Source organism: Mugil cephalus, chromosome 3 (assembly GCF_022458985.1).
Source record: "Mugil cephalus isolate CIBA_MC_2020 chromosome 3, CIBA_Mcephalus_1.1, whole genome shotgun sequence".
NCBI lineage: Eukaryota > Metazoa > Chordata > Actinopteri > Mugiliformes > Mugilidae > Mugil > Mugil cephalus.
This window is the reverse complement of record NC_061772.1, coordinates 31027172-31042717: the sequence shown is the minus strand read 5'-3', so window position 1 is coordinate 31042717 and position 15546 is coordinate 31027172. Positions and strand designations below refer to the sequence as shown.

Below are 15546 nucleotides of genomic sequence, written 5' to 3'. Positions count from 1 at the left end.
TAATTCACGTGAACGGAGGAGGAAGTGAAAGAGGAAACACCTCAGTTCATTCATTGACTGAGAAATGACTTGATGAGCTCAGCTCAGGACTAAAAACACGACTCCAGACGTCAGGATATCAGAACCAAAGAACAAGAAACTAATGAATGAATTAAATGAGCGTAAACTCCAACGTGACTCTTTCTTCATCTGAGTAAAGTCATGATAAATAAGTCGAGTGTTTAAATCAAAGCTCAGAGTGAAGTGACTGGTGTTGACTCATCAGTCCAGATGGTTCTAAACCCAGGTCCTGGTCCTGGTTCTGGTTCTGGTCCATGGTGGAGTCTCTTGGTCTTGTTTCCATGTCAGAGGGATGTTTGGCTGCAGCTCTTCCATGAAGACCACTTGTGTCCAGACTGGTCCAGACAGTAGCTGGTGGACCTGGGTCGGTTCTGAGCTCATGTCTCTGCTGGACGTCTTCACATTTAGACAAATAATCTGGACGTCTTTTTCATCCTCTGAGTTTCCACTGAGTCTCTGATCCTACTGGACCCTGACGTAGAACCAGAGGACCTGGACCCTGACGTTCTATGGTTTCAATTATGAACTGGATACCATTGTATTTACTTGTTGTGTTACCCATGAAATGACATTTAATGCATGTTCTATTCTATTCTATTCTATGATCCAGGTTGAGTTTTTCTGATTTAAGGCTGAACGTATCCAGATGTGTTTTCTGTGTACGAGTTTTCTCTGTACTGCAAAAAATGACCAGAGAGAGAGAAAAGAGAAGCAGTGGCAGAACTGAAGGAGGAAGCAGACTGTTCTCAGAATAATCCTCTCCGAGAAAGACAAGCTGGGCATGCATATAAAGAGAGGACGGAGCCTCTCAGAGCTCATCCTCCAGCTCCATCTCATTAGAGAGCTTCACCCAGCTTCATCCAGCTTCATCCAGCTCCATCCAGCTTCATCCAGCTTCATCCAGCTCCATCCAGACTCCAGCCTGAAGCATGAAGACACTACTGATCCTCACACTCCTGACTCTTGACTGCTTCCTGCTTTTTCGTCATGTTGCTGCCGGTAAGTGTCTCTGTGTCCTCTATGAGTTCATGTCTCTGTGTCCTCTCTGAGTTCTTGTCTCCAGCATTTCCATGCTTCATATTAAATGAGCATGTTTGTGTTTTCAGCTTCAGTTGCTGTGGACTTATTGAGTAAAAGCAGCTGCTGTCCAGAGGATATCAAACCAGTAATCATCCCCAAGCACATGGTGCAGCGTGTAGAGATGAGCCCAGACCACTGCAAAACCAAAGCCATGATGTGAGTAGAAACAGGAAGTGCTGCTGGACTCTGTTGGTCCCTTTTTCAGGTTCATTGTCTGGATGTCTTATCTGAGGGCGCTGACCTCACAGTCGACTTCTTGTGTTTCTTACAGAGTCACAACTAAGAGGAATGTTGTCATCTGCGTTGATCCTGAATCAAAGTTTGCACAGAAGCATCTGAAAGACTTCCTGAAATCAACTCCACCACCACCACCTCCCCACCACATCCAGCTCCACCACCTCCAGCTCCACCACCTCCAGCTCCAAGAAGAATTAATGAATGAATGAATCCGTCATCACTGAGCTCATGGAAATGAAACAACTGGAATTAGTTCTCACATCTTTTTTATTTTCGTATTTTGGCCGTTTCATCTGTTTGGTTTCTGCTGGATGCTGGAGATGGGCGCCGCCATCTTGTACTGGGCTAAACCAGTTTTTTATTTATCTTTGTTTTTGTGCCGAGTGTGTAAATAGATTCACCGTAGTTGTGTGATTGTCTCATTGTATTTAAAAGTCTGGCCAGGGACAAAGAAGCAACAAGTCTTAAAGACATGACGTCCTCCCAGTCGTCTCTGGTGATGTCGTTTGTTTTGTCCCTGTTAAATAAAATAAATAAATGAATAAATGAATCATGAGCGTGCTCTCTTTGAACTCCCTGCAGTGTGGGTAGCTAGGACGCTAGAAGGAGATGCTATTAGCTTGGAGGCTAGGAAGCTCCTGGGAAGTAGCATATTAGCAGTAGTAGCAGCTAAGAGCAGGTGCAAAAGTACACATTTGTACTACTAAAGAAAACCTAACTGATAGCTTCTGTAAAATACTCTGTATTAGTTCAAACCAGTGAATCATTCTGATCATTTTTCTTAAATAGGATCTGACTCTGACTCATCACCTTTTCACCATTACGCCCTTGTGCTCCTTCCTCTCCTCCTCCTCTGCATCCTGACTACTCTTGCTTCTCACATTCATTCTGTTTAATTCCCGTTCCTCCTCTCCTCCTCCTCTTCTCCTTCTTCCTCTAAACCTCCGTCCTGCCTCTTCCTCCTCCCTTCCTCCTCTTCTTCCTAACTTCCTCCTCCTCTTCTTCGCGTCCTCTTCCTTTCCTCCTCCTAGCTCTTTCCTCCTCTCCTCTTCTCCTCTCTAGTTCTCCTCTTACCTTCCTCTTCGATAATTCTTTCATTAAGTCCACATGCTAGTCGTGTGCTGATCATGTAAGTATTGACATCATTCCAATCTTGCAGGTTAAAAAGTAAAAAGTTAAAAAGTAATGAGCTGTTTGTCCAGTGGAAGGACAGAAAGTCCTGATATTTGTGGACAAACGTGGGGAGAAAGAGTAAAAAGAAATAAAATTAAAGTTTGCCGAAAAATGACACTTAATTACAGTAAAAGTATATTGTACTGGTTACTGAGCTAGATGTTAGAACATCTGCTACTCATGACCCTCTGTTGTTCAGACGCCATTCCATGTGTCGGACTCAGAGCCCACATGCTATTAGAGTCAAGCTATCTAGAGCCTCATGAACACGTCCTGAAGCACAGAAGTCAATGCCAGTGATTTGGTCCTGATGAAAATGATTAAATAATTCAACAGCTAGCTAACCTCATAGCGTATCAGTGGAGTCGCGTTCATCGCTTCTTAATGGGGACCATTAAATGCTGGAGATATTTCAGCGTGGACAGATCTCAAGCTATATTGCTATACCACTAAGGTTTGAAATAAATATTCAATCCTCTAGACTCTTAAATAAAAAACCATTTAAACGACTACATCAGACTCTTCTCCATGATCTCTGTTTCTATTAGTAGAAACTTCAGCCTATAGATCATTTAACAGTGTTCTAGACCAAGTAAAACTAGACTGTTCTAATAACTGAGCTTGTTCTGAAATTGTCGTCATGTTTGGTTCGCGATGAAACACTAGCTAGAGGAAGAGCTAGCAAAGGAGAGAGCTAGCAAAAGAGAGAGCTAGCAAAGGAGTCAGAGCTTAGGAGGAGAGAGCTAGCAAGAGGGAGAGCTACAGGAGAATTGAGCTAGCAGACAGAGAGCTAGCCAGAGGAGAGAGCTAGCAAAAGGAGAGAGCTAGCAGAGAGGAGGAGCTAGCTAAGTGGAAGAGCTAGCAGGAGGAGGATATAGCAAGGTGGAGAGCTAGCAGGAGGATGAGAGCTAGCAGGAGGAGGAGCTAGCAACTACACATGATGAAAGAAACACAACTGCAGGCGCTTTCTATCGTGGAGACATGGCTCATCAACCAATCAGCCATGAGTTCAGTGGTTGCTAAGGAACAGTGAGGCTATATTCAGTCTATGGAGACAGGAGACAGTTTAGAGACATTTAGACATTATTACTGGTTGAAAAATGTCCAGGTTAGATTTACATACAACCACATATAAGGAGACTGTAGCAGCTGAACGACAGAGAGGATTCAACAACTGAGTTTTTGACATTGTTCTTTCTTGTAATAAACCTTTTTAAATGCAAGAGAAGACTTGTCATCGATGATCATGCTGATGTCCTCCCTGGTGATTAGCAGAGTGGCATGCTAACATGCTGCTAAGAAGTAGCACATTAGCAGAGAGGAATGCTAATGAGCTACTAGAAATGAGCAGATTGACCTGAAACCTAAAAGCACAGTTCAACATTTTCATTGAACTTGATGCAGAAGTTGGATCCAAACTTCAGATCCGTTCATCTGAAAAACCACAACGTTTAAGCCTCGAAGAAAAAGCATTCAGCAGATTAATTCACGTGAACAGAGGAGGAAGTGAAAGAGGAAACACCTCAGTTCATTCATTGACTGAGAAATGACTTCATGAGTTCAGCTCAGGACTAAAAACACGACTCCAGACGTCAGGATATCAGAACCAAAGAACAAGAAACTAATGAATGAATTAAATGAGCGTAAACTCCAACGTGACTCTTTCTTCATCTGAGTAAAGTCATGATAAATAAGTCGAGTGTTTAAATCAAAGCTCAGAGTGAAGTGACTGGTGTTGACTCATCAGTCCAGATGGTTCTGAGCCCAGGTCCTGGTCCTGGTTCTGGTTCTGGTTCATGGTGGAGTCTCTTGGTCTTGTTTCCATGTCAGAGGGATGTTTGGCTGCAGCTCTTCCATGAAGACCACTTGTGTCCAGACTGGTCCAGACAGTAGCTGGTGGACCTGGGTCGGTTCTGAGCTCATGTCTCTGCTGGACGTCTTCACATTTAGACAAATAATCTGGACGTGTTTTTCATCCTCTGAGTTTCCACTGAGTCTCTGATCCTACTGGACCCAGAGACTAGAGCCAGAGGACCTAGACCCTGACGTAGATCCAGACGACCTAGACCCTGACGTTCTATGGTTTCAATTATGAACTGGATACCATTGTATTTACTTGTTGTGTTACCCATGAAATGACATTTAATGCATGTTCTCTTCTCTTCTCTTCTCTTCTCTTCTCTTCTCTTCTCTTCTCTTCTCTTCTCTTCTCTTCTCTTCTCTTCTATTCTATTCTATGATCCAGGTTGAGTTTTCTGATTTAAGGCTGAACGTATCCAGATGTGTTTTCTGTGTACGAGTCTTTTCGGAATAGTCTTCATCAACTTCACGTTTTCTCTGTACTGCAAAAAATAACCCGAGAGAGAGAAAAGAGAAGCAGTGGCAGAACTGAAGGAGGAAGCAGACTGTTCTTAGAATAATTCTCTCCGAGAAAGACAAGCTGGGCATGCATATAAAGAGAGGACGGAGCCTCTCAGAGCTCATCCTCCAGCTCCATCTCATTAGAGAGCTTCACCCAGCTTCACCCAGCTTCATCCAGCTTCACCCAGCTCCATCCAGCTTCATCCAGCTTCATCCAGCTTCATCCAGCTCCATCCAGACTCCAGCCTGAAGCATGAAGACACTACTGATCCTCACACTCCTGACTCTTGACTGCTTCCTGCTTTTTCGTCATGTTGCTGCCGGTAAGTGTCTCTGTGTCCTCTCTGAGTTCATGTCTCTCTGTCCTCTCTGAGTTCATGTCTCTGTGTCCTCTCTGAGTTCTTGTCTCTGTGTCCTCTATGAGTTCATGTCTCTGTGTCCTCTCTGAGTTCATGTCTCCAGCCTGTCCATGCTTCATATTAAATGAGTGTGTTTGTGTTTTCAGCTTCATTTGCTATGGACGAGTTGAGTAGAAGCAGCTGCTGTCCAGAGGATATCAAACCAGTAATCATCCCCAAGCGCATGGTGCAGCGTGTAGAGATGAGCCCAGACCACTGCAAAACCAAAGCCATGATGTGAGTAGAAACAGGAAGTGCTGCTGGACTCTGTTGGTCCCTTTCTCAGGTTCATTGTCTGGATGTCTTATCTGAGGGCGCTGACCTCACAGTCGACTTCTCTGTGTTTCTTACAGAGTCACAACTAAGAAGAATGTTGTCATCTGCGTTGATCCTGAATCAAAGTTTGCACAGAAGCATCTGAAAGACTTCCTGAAATCAACTCCACCACCCAACTCCACCACCTCCAGCTCCACCACATCCAGCTCCACCACCTCCAGCTCCAAGAAGAATTAATGAATGAATGAATCCGTCATCACTGAGCTCATGGAAATGAAACAACTGGAATTAGTTCTCACATCTTTTTTATTTTCGTATTTTGGCTGTTTCATCTGTTTGGTTTCTGCTGGATGCTGGAGATGGGCCCGCCATCTTGTACTGGGCTAAACCAGTTATTTATTTATCTTTGTTTTTGTGCCGAGTGTGTAAATAGATTCACCGTAGTTGTGTGATTGTCTCATTGTATTTAAAAGTCTGGCCAGGGACAAAGAAGCAACAAGTCTTAAAGACATGACGTCCTCCCAGTCGTCTCTGGTGATGTCGTTTGTTTTGTTCCTGTTAAATAAAATAAATAAATGAATAAATGAATCATGAGCGTGCTCTCTTTGAACTCCCTGCAGTGTGGGTAGCTAGGACGCTAGAAGGAGATGCTATTTAGCATTTGGAGGCTAGGAAGCTCTGGGAAGTAGCATATTAGCAGAGTAGTAGGAGAGAGCTAGCCAACTACACATGATAGAAAGAAACACAACATGACAGCCCCTTTCCTATTGGTGGAAACATGCATCCATCAACCAATCAGGACATGATGTGTCAATGGCTGCTAGGGAACAGTGAGGCTATATTCAATCTATGGAGACAGGAGACAGTTTAGAGACATTTAGACATTATTACTGGTTGAAAATGATCCAGGTTAGATTTACAATCTTAGTTCTAAAATGGTTGGTTCTACATGTTTGTGGTTTTCTAACTTTTTCCCACCGGGATTTGATGGTTTTAGTCTGGTTTTAGGTCAATGTGTTTATACAGTTTGACAGAATGAAAAAAATAAGTGTAGAGTCGCACATGAGAGGTTGAGCTGAAAAGAATGAAACCAAACCAGGGTAGCTGGAACAAGGTGAAACAGTTTTTAACAGGAAATAGAAAGAGAAAACCAGAAGGAGACACAGTCTACAGCTAAAATAAATGTTTGCCAATGAAATGACATCTGTAAGACAGTAAATCAGATATTTAGGTTTCTAGATCAACATCTGACTCAGATTAGTGTTTATAATCAGCAGCATGAAGCACCACAGCTGATTAGAGTCATTTCAGACCTGATGAGGCTCTGAAGAACAACGTCATCCACCAGGATTCTTCACTTGATGTTTCTGTGTAAGATGGAGAGGCTGTGCAGGGAAGAGGGAAATAAGAGGTGATAGAGGAGGACGAGAATAAAAGCCTGTTGGACTCTTCAATGCTTCCATTGTTTGATGTAAAGTAGTCGTGCCAACACCAGTTCTACAGAGACGAGAGAAACTCTTGAAAACACTCCATCTGTCTCCAGACACCGATGATTACACAGAGATGAATGTTCACTTCAGCAGGAAATAGAAGAAATAGAAGAAATACTGGTTTGAAAATGTCACAGCAACTGAACACAAGCTGAGAAAATAATAAAAATATTAAAATGTCTCAATGTTTCAAGCTTTGTTTAAGATTGAATTGATGTCATAGGAGAATTTAGAGCGACAAAGCTAGCTAGGAGGAGCTACTATTAGCTGGGAGGCTAGGAGGAGCTACTGTTAGCTGGGAGGTTTAGGAGGAGCTAGCTATTAGTCTAGCTGGAGGCTAGGAGGAGCTGCTATTAGCTGGGAGCTAGGAGGAGCTGCTAGGAGAGCTAATTAGCTGGAGCTTACGAAGCTAGGAGGAGCTGCTATACAACTGTGGGAGTAGGAGTGAGCTGCTATTAGCTGGAGAGCTACTTCTGAAGGACTTTCCTACTATGAAAGGGTCTCCAAAGCGTTTTTCCAATAGCTGCCAGGCTGAGTCATAAGCTGTCTCTGTCCCTAGTAGGAAGAAACCTTCCACCGCCTTCTTTGCTGGGTCACCTAGATATTGTCTTAGGTAGAACAATTTTTCATTCTTGGAAATGTTTTTCCTGTGAATTAATGTTTCAAATGACAATCGCCAATCATTAAACTTCAAGGAGTCTCCAGTAAACACTGCAGGTTCTGGTGTAGGAGACGATTAGCATTAATAGCTTCAGCTAGCACACTGACCAAAGCAATGTCTGAATTTCTCTGAGTTTGAGTCGGGAATGTTGGAATCACTGGAGCTAGGGGTGTAGGTGGCAGACTTGAGGGACTGGGGCCTGAGTTATGACTGGATGAGGTTGTGGTATGAATGTTGAACCATTGGGGTCAGGAACTTTAAAGGAACTTTAAAGTCTGCTCCTGATTCTGCATCATTCAGCAGTTGAAGTGTGCTGCAGTTCTCAACTTGGGCATAGACCTTTGTTCGAGTCATTGCAGCATTCAGTTTCTTTACTTCCTCTAGGCGTTCAATCTTTCTGCGCCTTTCTTGGATCGCTTGTTGTCTAGCTAGCTTCTCATACTCGAACTGTGGCAGCTGATGTTTATCTTCAGCTTCTAATCTTTGCAGTTCTGTTGCTTCCTTATCTTGTTCATCCAACACCGCCAGCACTTCTTGAGAGCCTCATTTCTTTTTACAGAGAGGATGCTGGAGTGGACAGAACCATACCTTGACTTGTGAGACTTTGATGAAGAAGTTGTGGAATCTAGGATTGATCCAACGTCAGGCCAGGGTTCTGCCTTTTCCTGCTCTGGGTGTCCTGTCAGATTTCTCACTGCCCTTTGTATAATATGATCGGAGAGGGATACACATGTGTCGACTCTACGCTTCACATCTGGGTCTGGTGCTTGAACTCTACGTAACTCTTCATAGATAGTCTTAACATTAGAGCAAGCAACTTTAATATCTTCAATCAATGACTTTAAATCATCTTCTGAGGCCGTATCAGACAGTATTTCTTTGCCTACCCTTGCATGGTACCTCCATTTCTCATAGATGATTTTGTATCTATGCTGCAGAGTCTTCAGCCTTTTCTCTTTAAGTTCCTGTTCCTTTTCTGTCCAAGTTCGGTTTCTTCTGCTTCTTCGCAGAATTTGTGCTTCTGCTGATTGTGTGTTTGTGGCTTCAGGTTCAGCAGGTGATCCTACATCTTTATGGCAGGACTCAGTGTTTGTGTCAGACATTTTGAGAAATCTTCAGCGCCTCTGTTATGTGTGTATATGTTGTTATCTGTGTTAAACTGAGTTACAGTAGGTTTAAGAGAGATTCTTTAATCACTGTATGTAGACAAAGTGATTATGCTTGACTTGATTTGTAAACACAAATCGTATCAGATGACTGTTTTAGCATTAGCAACTTATCAAACTTAAAGCTAGTGTCAATTTAAACCCAGTGAAATCACAAACACAAATACTCTGAACATTCATTGAAAAGATAATGGGTTTAAATTACAGATGCATCAAGTACACAATATAAAATGATTCCCCTTAACTTCTAACAAAAATCACTTATCAACATCCACTCTTTCCTTATCCCAAAACTTTTGCTTAGTGTAGTTCGGGTCTCTCTCCACTTTACTTAGGCAGGCGGAGAGTTTCCTGGCTTCACTTTAAAAAGTTACGCTTCAGACTCAGTCTAATCACCATAATGCAGCAGCACATGTATGGACTTCACTTAATGTTACACCGGCCTCTTCCTCTCCTTCCCGTGTGGAGCAGACACGGATCGGGTTCTTTGAAACTGGCATTTATCAGGCTTTTCTCCATCCATCTCGCCCTCTTGCTTTCATGCCGTGAGAACTAAGACATAAACAATAAAATATATCAGTTTGCAATAATGACTGCACAGAAAATAACAAAGCATAAAAATTGCGCTGTGTAAATATAAACAAAATACATCACGAATGTAACGAAAAATACCTTGTTGGCCGCTTGTCATGAGAGACGTCCTTAACACATCTCGGGCCATGCTTTGCATGCAGCGTTATCACTTTAGCTGCTGTAGCAACACAATTAACTGATTACAACTGCAGCCATTAAACAAATTATGTAAATACAATTAAATTAACCCCTTCTTCTTAAACACATGAATTAACATTTTATCCTGTCCAACAACATATTTATGAATTATTATCAAAGGCAAATACAATGGCATTTACAAGTACAGTACACAAAGTGGCAGCAGTTGTGCGTCTACATGTGGGCTCAGTGAGGTCAGAGCTGATGTCTGTGGCCACTAAGCAGCGTCTGAAGCTTCAGTTCTGCTCTGGGGTGAATGATCCTCTGAATGCAGGAGATGAACATCAGAGAATGAGAGCGATTGTCCAACATTAAACAGATTTTGTCCTTCGTCCTCCTCTCAGCCACTGTTTCCAACCAGTCCAAGTTCAGTCCCAGCACCGAGCAGCTTTCCTCCCCAGTTAGTTTATTCCCCCCCATCACACCACAGGGAAGGAGAGCCCACTGGCCACCATAGACTGGTAGAAGGTCTAGAGGAGTCAGTCTCCTCAGGAAGATCGTCCTGCTCTGTCCTTTCCTGTAGGGGGCGTCTGCATCATGTGACCAGTTTATTGTTGATGTGGACCCCAAGGTTCTTGTACGAGTCCACAGCCTCCACCTCCTCACCCTGGATGGTGACTGGGACAGGACTCCTCCGGTTCCTCCTGTGGTCCTCCACCACCTCCTCGTCTGACTATGGAAGAGTCGTCATCATGGATAAGTTCATCCAGGATAACCAACATATCCAGGATTAATCCCTTATCCTGGTTTTGTGCAGCAGCCCTCTGGTCTCTATGGAGCTTTACCTCCTGCTGATGTCTTTGTTTATTTTTAAATGACTGAATTACTTCATATTGAATCATAGAAAAACATTTAATGAAGGAAACAGGAACGTGAACCAGGAGTTAGCAGGAAGTAGAATGTGATGAGGTTTCATGTTTCTCGTGGAATAAGGAAGTGTAGAGTGTTTTTCTTCCGATGTCTTTAAAAGTGAAATGTGTTGGAGGATGTTCTAAGAAACACTGCCACGTTCAGGACAAGAAACGTCTTCCCGTCAGGCCCAAACTTTCTTTTCATTTCCAGTCTCAGTGGTGGAGTTTCTTACATTAGAGCTTTTATCCATCATCATGTTTCAAATAGAAAACAAGATAAGAAGGTTTAGAAAGTTTAAAACTTCTTAGATGGAGAATCAAAAATTGTACTAAAAAGAAATGTTTTTGGAAACAGTCGGTGGGTTGTGGGCCTATCTCCCGTGATCTTAAGTCTGGTTCTGGAAGGGAGCGTGATGTGTTCTTTGAGGTGGTGGTGGAATCCTGGTGGAAACAGGAAGCCAGGGGAGTGAGCGGAGGATGGGGATGATGTGCTCATGTTTACGCACTCTCACCAGGATCCTGGCTGCAGAGGTTTGGATGTACTGGAGCCTCTGCAGGCTCTTGCTGGGGATCCCGATGAGAAGTTGCAGTAATCTAGTCTGGGGAGACAAAGGCACGGACCAGGTGGTAGACTGGGATTCAGAGTTGATTTGATTTGTGACTGTTGATGACAGAGTGATACTGGAGTCAGAGGAGGTGATGCTGGTTATGGATGATGATTGGGTTTGGTGTGATCTGACACACCAAGGTCATGTACCTGCAGGTTGGTGAGAGGGGCAGAGTTTGTGATGACCAAGTCCAGGGTGTGTCCCTTCGATGATGTACAGTTGTGAGAAGATTTGATTTCTCAGAGATGAATGACGAGTTTGGTTTGGATGGTCGGTAGATGAGGAGGAGCAGCACAGGGGAAGGGAACTTACATTTAAATGCAAGGCATTCAAATGAAGAGAGTTCGGGGAGCGGCTGCAGAGATAGTTCCAGATCACGGCCATGGATGAATAAGTCTGGGGCCGTGGCATGAAACCAGGATAAGGGATTAATCCAGGATATGTTGGTTGTGTGTTTTTCCTGTTGGTGAAATGTGTACAAAATCTAAAGGTTAAAAGGTTATTTACCAGTTGTCAGCTCGTAAAACCAACTGGACGTCAGGAGAAAAGTTTTCCTTGTTCATGAATGGTGGTTCTTGGGGATAAGAATCACATATAAGGCGACTGTAGCAGCTGAACGACAGAGAGGATTCAACAACTGAGTTTTTGATATTGTTCTTTCTTGTAATAAACCCTTTTAAATGCAAGAGAAGACTTGTCATCGATGATCACGCTGATGTCCTCCCTGGAGATTAGCAGAGTAGCATGCTAACATGCTGCTAAGAAGTAGCATATTAGCAGAGTGGCATGCTAACATGCTGCTAAGAAGTAGCACATTAGGAGAGTGGCATGCTAACATGCTGCTAAGAAGTAGCATATTAGCAGAGTGGCATGCTAACATGCTGCTAAGAAGTAGCACATTAGGAGAGTGGCATGCTAACATGCTGCTAAGAAGTAGCACATTAGCAGAGAGGAATGCTAATGAGCTACTAGAAAGTAGCAGATTGACCTGAAACCTAAAAGCACAGTTCAACATTTTCATTGAACTTGATGCAGAAGTTGGATCCAAACTTCAGATCCGTTCATCTGAAAAACCACAACGTTTAAGCCTCGAAGAAAAAGCATTCAGCAGATTAATTCACGTGAACGGAGGAGGAAGTGAAAGAGGAAACACCTCAGTTCATTCATTGACTGAGAAATGACTTCATGAGTTGAGCTCAGGACTAAAAACACGACTCCAGACGTCAGGATATCAGAACCAAAGAACAAGAAACTAATGAATGAATTAAATGAGCGTAAACTCCAACGTGACTCTTTCTTCATCTGAGTAAAGTCATGATAAATAAGTCGAGTGTTTAAATCAAAGCTCAGAGTGAAGTGACTGGTGTTGACTCATCAGTCCAGATGGTTCTGAGCCCAGGTCCTGGTCCTGGTTCTGGTTCTGGTTCATGGTGGAGTCTCTTGGTCTTGTTTCCATGTCAGAGGGAGACCCTGACGTAGAGCCAGAGGACCTAGACCCTGACGTAGAGCCAGAGGACCTAGACCCTGACCCTATCTAGAGTAAAGTCTAGTAAAGGCAGTAACACCACATATTGATGTGACTCTTTGCATTTTGTAAACTGATAAAAATGAACCTAATAAATCATCATCTATATTTTTGAAACCATTCTTAGTTGGCAGCATTTATTTTTTACACCTGCCTTAAACCTTTGCACAGTTCTGTCAATATGTCCTCAACAATGTCCAGCCGTTGTCCCGGCCTTGGAGGGGTTTGTCTTTGTCTTTCTTTTCGATGACTTCACCAGGTATAAAGTCCCAGACGTACATCTGTGGATCCCTGCGTAGTTTGATAAGAAATGTGGCAGTGACTGAGGTGATTCTTCCATCTGAATTCTCGTCATCTTCTCTTCACAGGATAATATGACGTACGAGACCGTGGAGTCATCTTTTATTATTCTATGGTTTCAATTATGAACCGGATACGATTGTATTTACTTGTTGTGTTACCCATGAAATGACATTAAATGCATGTTCTATTCTATTCTATTCTATTCTATGATCCAGGTTGAGTTTTTCTGATTCAAGGCTGAACGTATCCAGTGTAGATTTTCAGTGATTGAATGTTACACACAGAGTGTAAAATAAATAATAGTTGAACCAGTGTAACTAAAGTTGGGAAATCGGGAGCAGAATGAGAAAAACAGGATACAGATGTCAGGCAGTGGGGGCAGAAAGGGAACTGAAACCTTATGGGCTGAGGGCAGGTTAGGACATGTCCAAACAACCAGTCAGTGGAAAACCAATGTCCAAGTATTAATTAATAAGTCATGAATGTAACATCCTCATTGGATGAAAGTAGTGGGGTGATGGTTGGTCATGGTGATGTGTGGAAAATAGGATGTGTCTCGATTTAAGAGTATAAAAGATGAAATGCAGAAGTATCTTAATATCTTATCAAGAATTTCCCCTCGGACACAGACTGTGCTGCATGAGGACTGAGCCGACTCCCCAGCAGTATTATTTTGGCTTTTAAAATAATTAAAGTTTGGTCTGGATCCCCCCTGCCTAGCAGACGAAGGTCGGTTTATCTTTCATACCTCTGGATTTCTATTCCTGGGACTTTGTACAGAGTTCAGTTGGAATAGGCCTGGTTCATAAGTAATTCTTTTTGATTAATTGATTTTTAGAACAGAATACGATAAGGATATTTCTGATTAGGTATTACAGGATTGATTATCTGAAATTCTTATGTTATTTTAACAAATATCTGATTTTGGATTTGATTGATTAACTGAGCTGTTGCAAATTGCTTAAGCTGAACCTGAAAATAAAATCTGACTCCAAAGGTCAGAAGTCTTTGCTGACGATTATTTCTCCCTTTTTGCTGGTACTCAAGACAGTAAAACTATAAGCAAACCTGAATGCTAGCTCTGACACCGAGCTCTTATTGGTCACACTAGTCAAGTCCACTTAAAACTATTCTTATGTCCTTAGGGCTTCCAGCCTAGCCTTTAAATTAATACCTGGCACGTACCAAGTGCACAGATCCATTAGGGGTAAGTCACCACAACTGACGGGACTCAACTACCGACTTACCTGTTACCTGTGGGATCTAACACATCTCATTAGAGAGCTTCATCCAGCTCCATCCAGCTCCATCCAGACTCCATCCAGACTCCATCCAGCTTCATCCAGCTTCATCAAGCTTCATCCAGACTCCAGCTTGAAGCATGAAGACACTACTGATCCTCACACTCCTGACTCTTGACTGCTTTCTGCTTCTTCGTCATGTTGCTGCCGGTAAGTGTCTCTGTGTCCTCTCTGAGTTCATGTCTCTGTGTCCTCTATGAGTTCATGTCTCTGTCCTCTCTGAGTTCATGTCTCTCTGTCCTCTCTGAGTTCATGTCTCTCTGTCCTCTCTGAGTTCATGTCTCTGTGTCCTCTCTGAGTTCATGTCTCTGTCCTCTCTGAGTTCATGTCTCTGTCCTCTCTGAGTTCATGTCTCTCTGTCCTCTCTGAGTTCATGTCTCTGTGTCCTCTCTGAGTTCATGTCTCTGTGTCCTCTATGAGTTCATGTCTCTGTCCTCTCTGAGTTCATGTCTCTGTGTCCTCTATGAGTTCATGTCTCCAGCCTGTCCATGCTTCATATTAAATGAGTGTGTTTGTGTTTTCAGCTTCAGTTGCTGTGGACAGGTTGAGTAAAAGCAGCTGCTGTCCAGAGGATATCAAACCAGTAATCATCCCCAAGCGCATGGTGCAGCGTGTAGAGATGAGCCCAGACCACTGCAAAACCAAAGCCATGATGTGAGTAGAAACAGGAAGTGCTGCTGGACTCTGTTGGTCCCTTTCTTCAGGTTCATTGTCTGGATGTCTTATCTGAGGGCGCTGACCTCACAGTCGACTTCTTGTGTTTCTTACAGAGTCACAACTAAGAAGAATGTTGTCATCTGCGTTGATCCTGAATCAAAGTTTGCACAGAAGCATCTGAAACAATTCCTGGAATCAACTCCACCACATCCAGCTCCACCACATCCAGCTCCATCACATCCAGCTCCACCACATCCAGCTCCAAGAAGAATTAATGAATGAATGAATCCGTCATCACTGAGCTCATGGAAATGAAACAACTGGAATTAGTTCTCACATCTTTTTTATTTTCGTATTTTGGCTGTTTCATCTGTTTGGTTTCTGCTGGATGCTGGAGATGGGCGCCGCCATCTTGTACTGGGCTAAACCAGTTATTTATTTATCTTTGTTTTTGTGCCGAGTGTGTAAATAGATTCACCGTAGTTGTGTGATTGTCTCATTGTATTTAAAAGTCTGGCCAGGGACAAAGAAGCAACAAGTCTTAAAGACATGACGTCCTCCCAGTCGTCTCTGGTGATGTTGTTTGTTTTGTCCCTGTTAAATAAAATAAATAAATGAATAAATGAAT

The 15546-nt window shown here is 42.9% G+C and overlaps 1 protein-coding gene and 1 long non-coding RNA gene across 2 annotated transcripts; both read left to right on the top strand.

Annotated features, from left to right (window-relative positions):
- Positions 1-5092: 5092 nt before the first annotated feature.
- On the top strand, positions 5093-5843 carry LOC125005903 (C-C motif chemokine 13-like). The gene is made up of 3 exons (XM_047581554.1): positions 5093-5234; positions 5417-5546; positions 5663-5843. The coding sequence occupies exons 1-3, from the start codon at positions 5165-5167 to the stop codon at positions 5820-5822; spliced, it is 360 nt and encodes a 119-aa protein (XP_047437510.1). The 5' UTR covers positions 5093-5164; the 3' UTR covers positions 5823-5843.
- A 7699-nt stretch (positions 5844-13542) lies between these two features.
- LOC125004968 lies at positions 13543-15546 on the top strand. The gene is made up of 4 exons (XR_007112400.1): positions 13543-13689; positions 14106-14411; positions 14786-14915; positions 15032-15546. It is a non-coding gene; the product is annotated as an uncharacterized LOC125004968 (long non-coding RNA).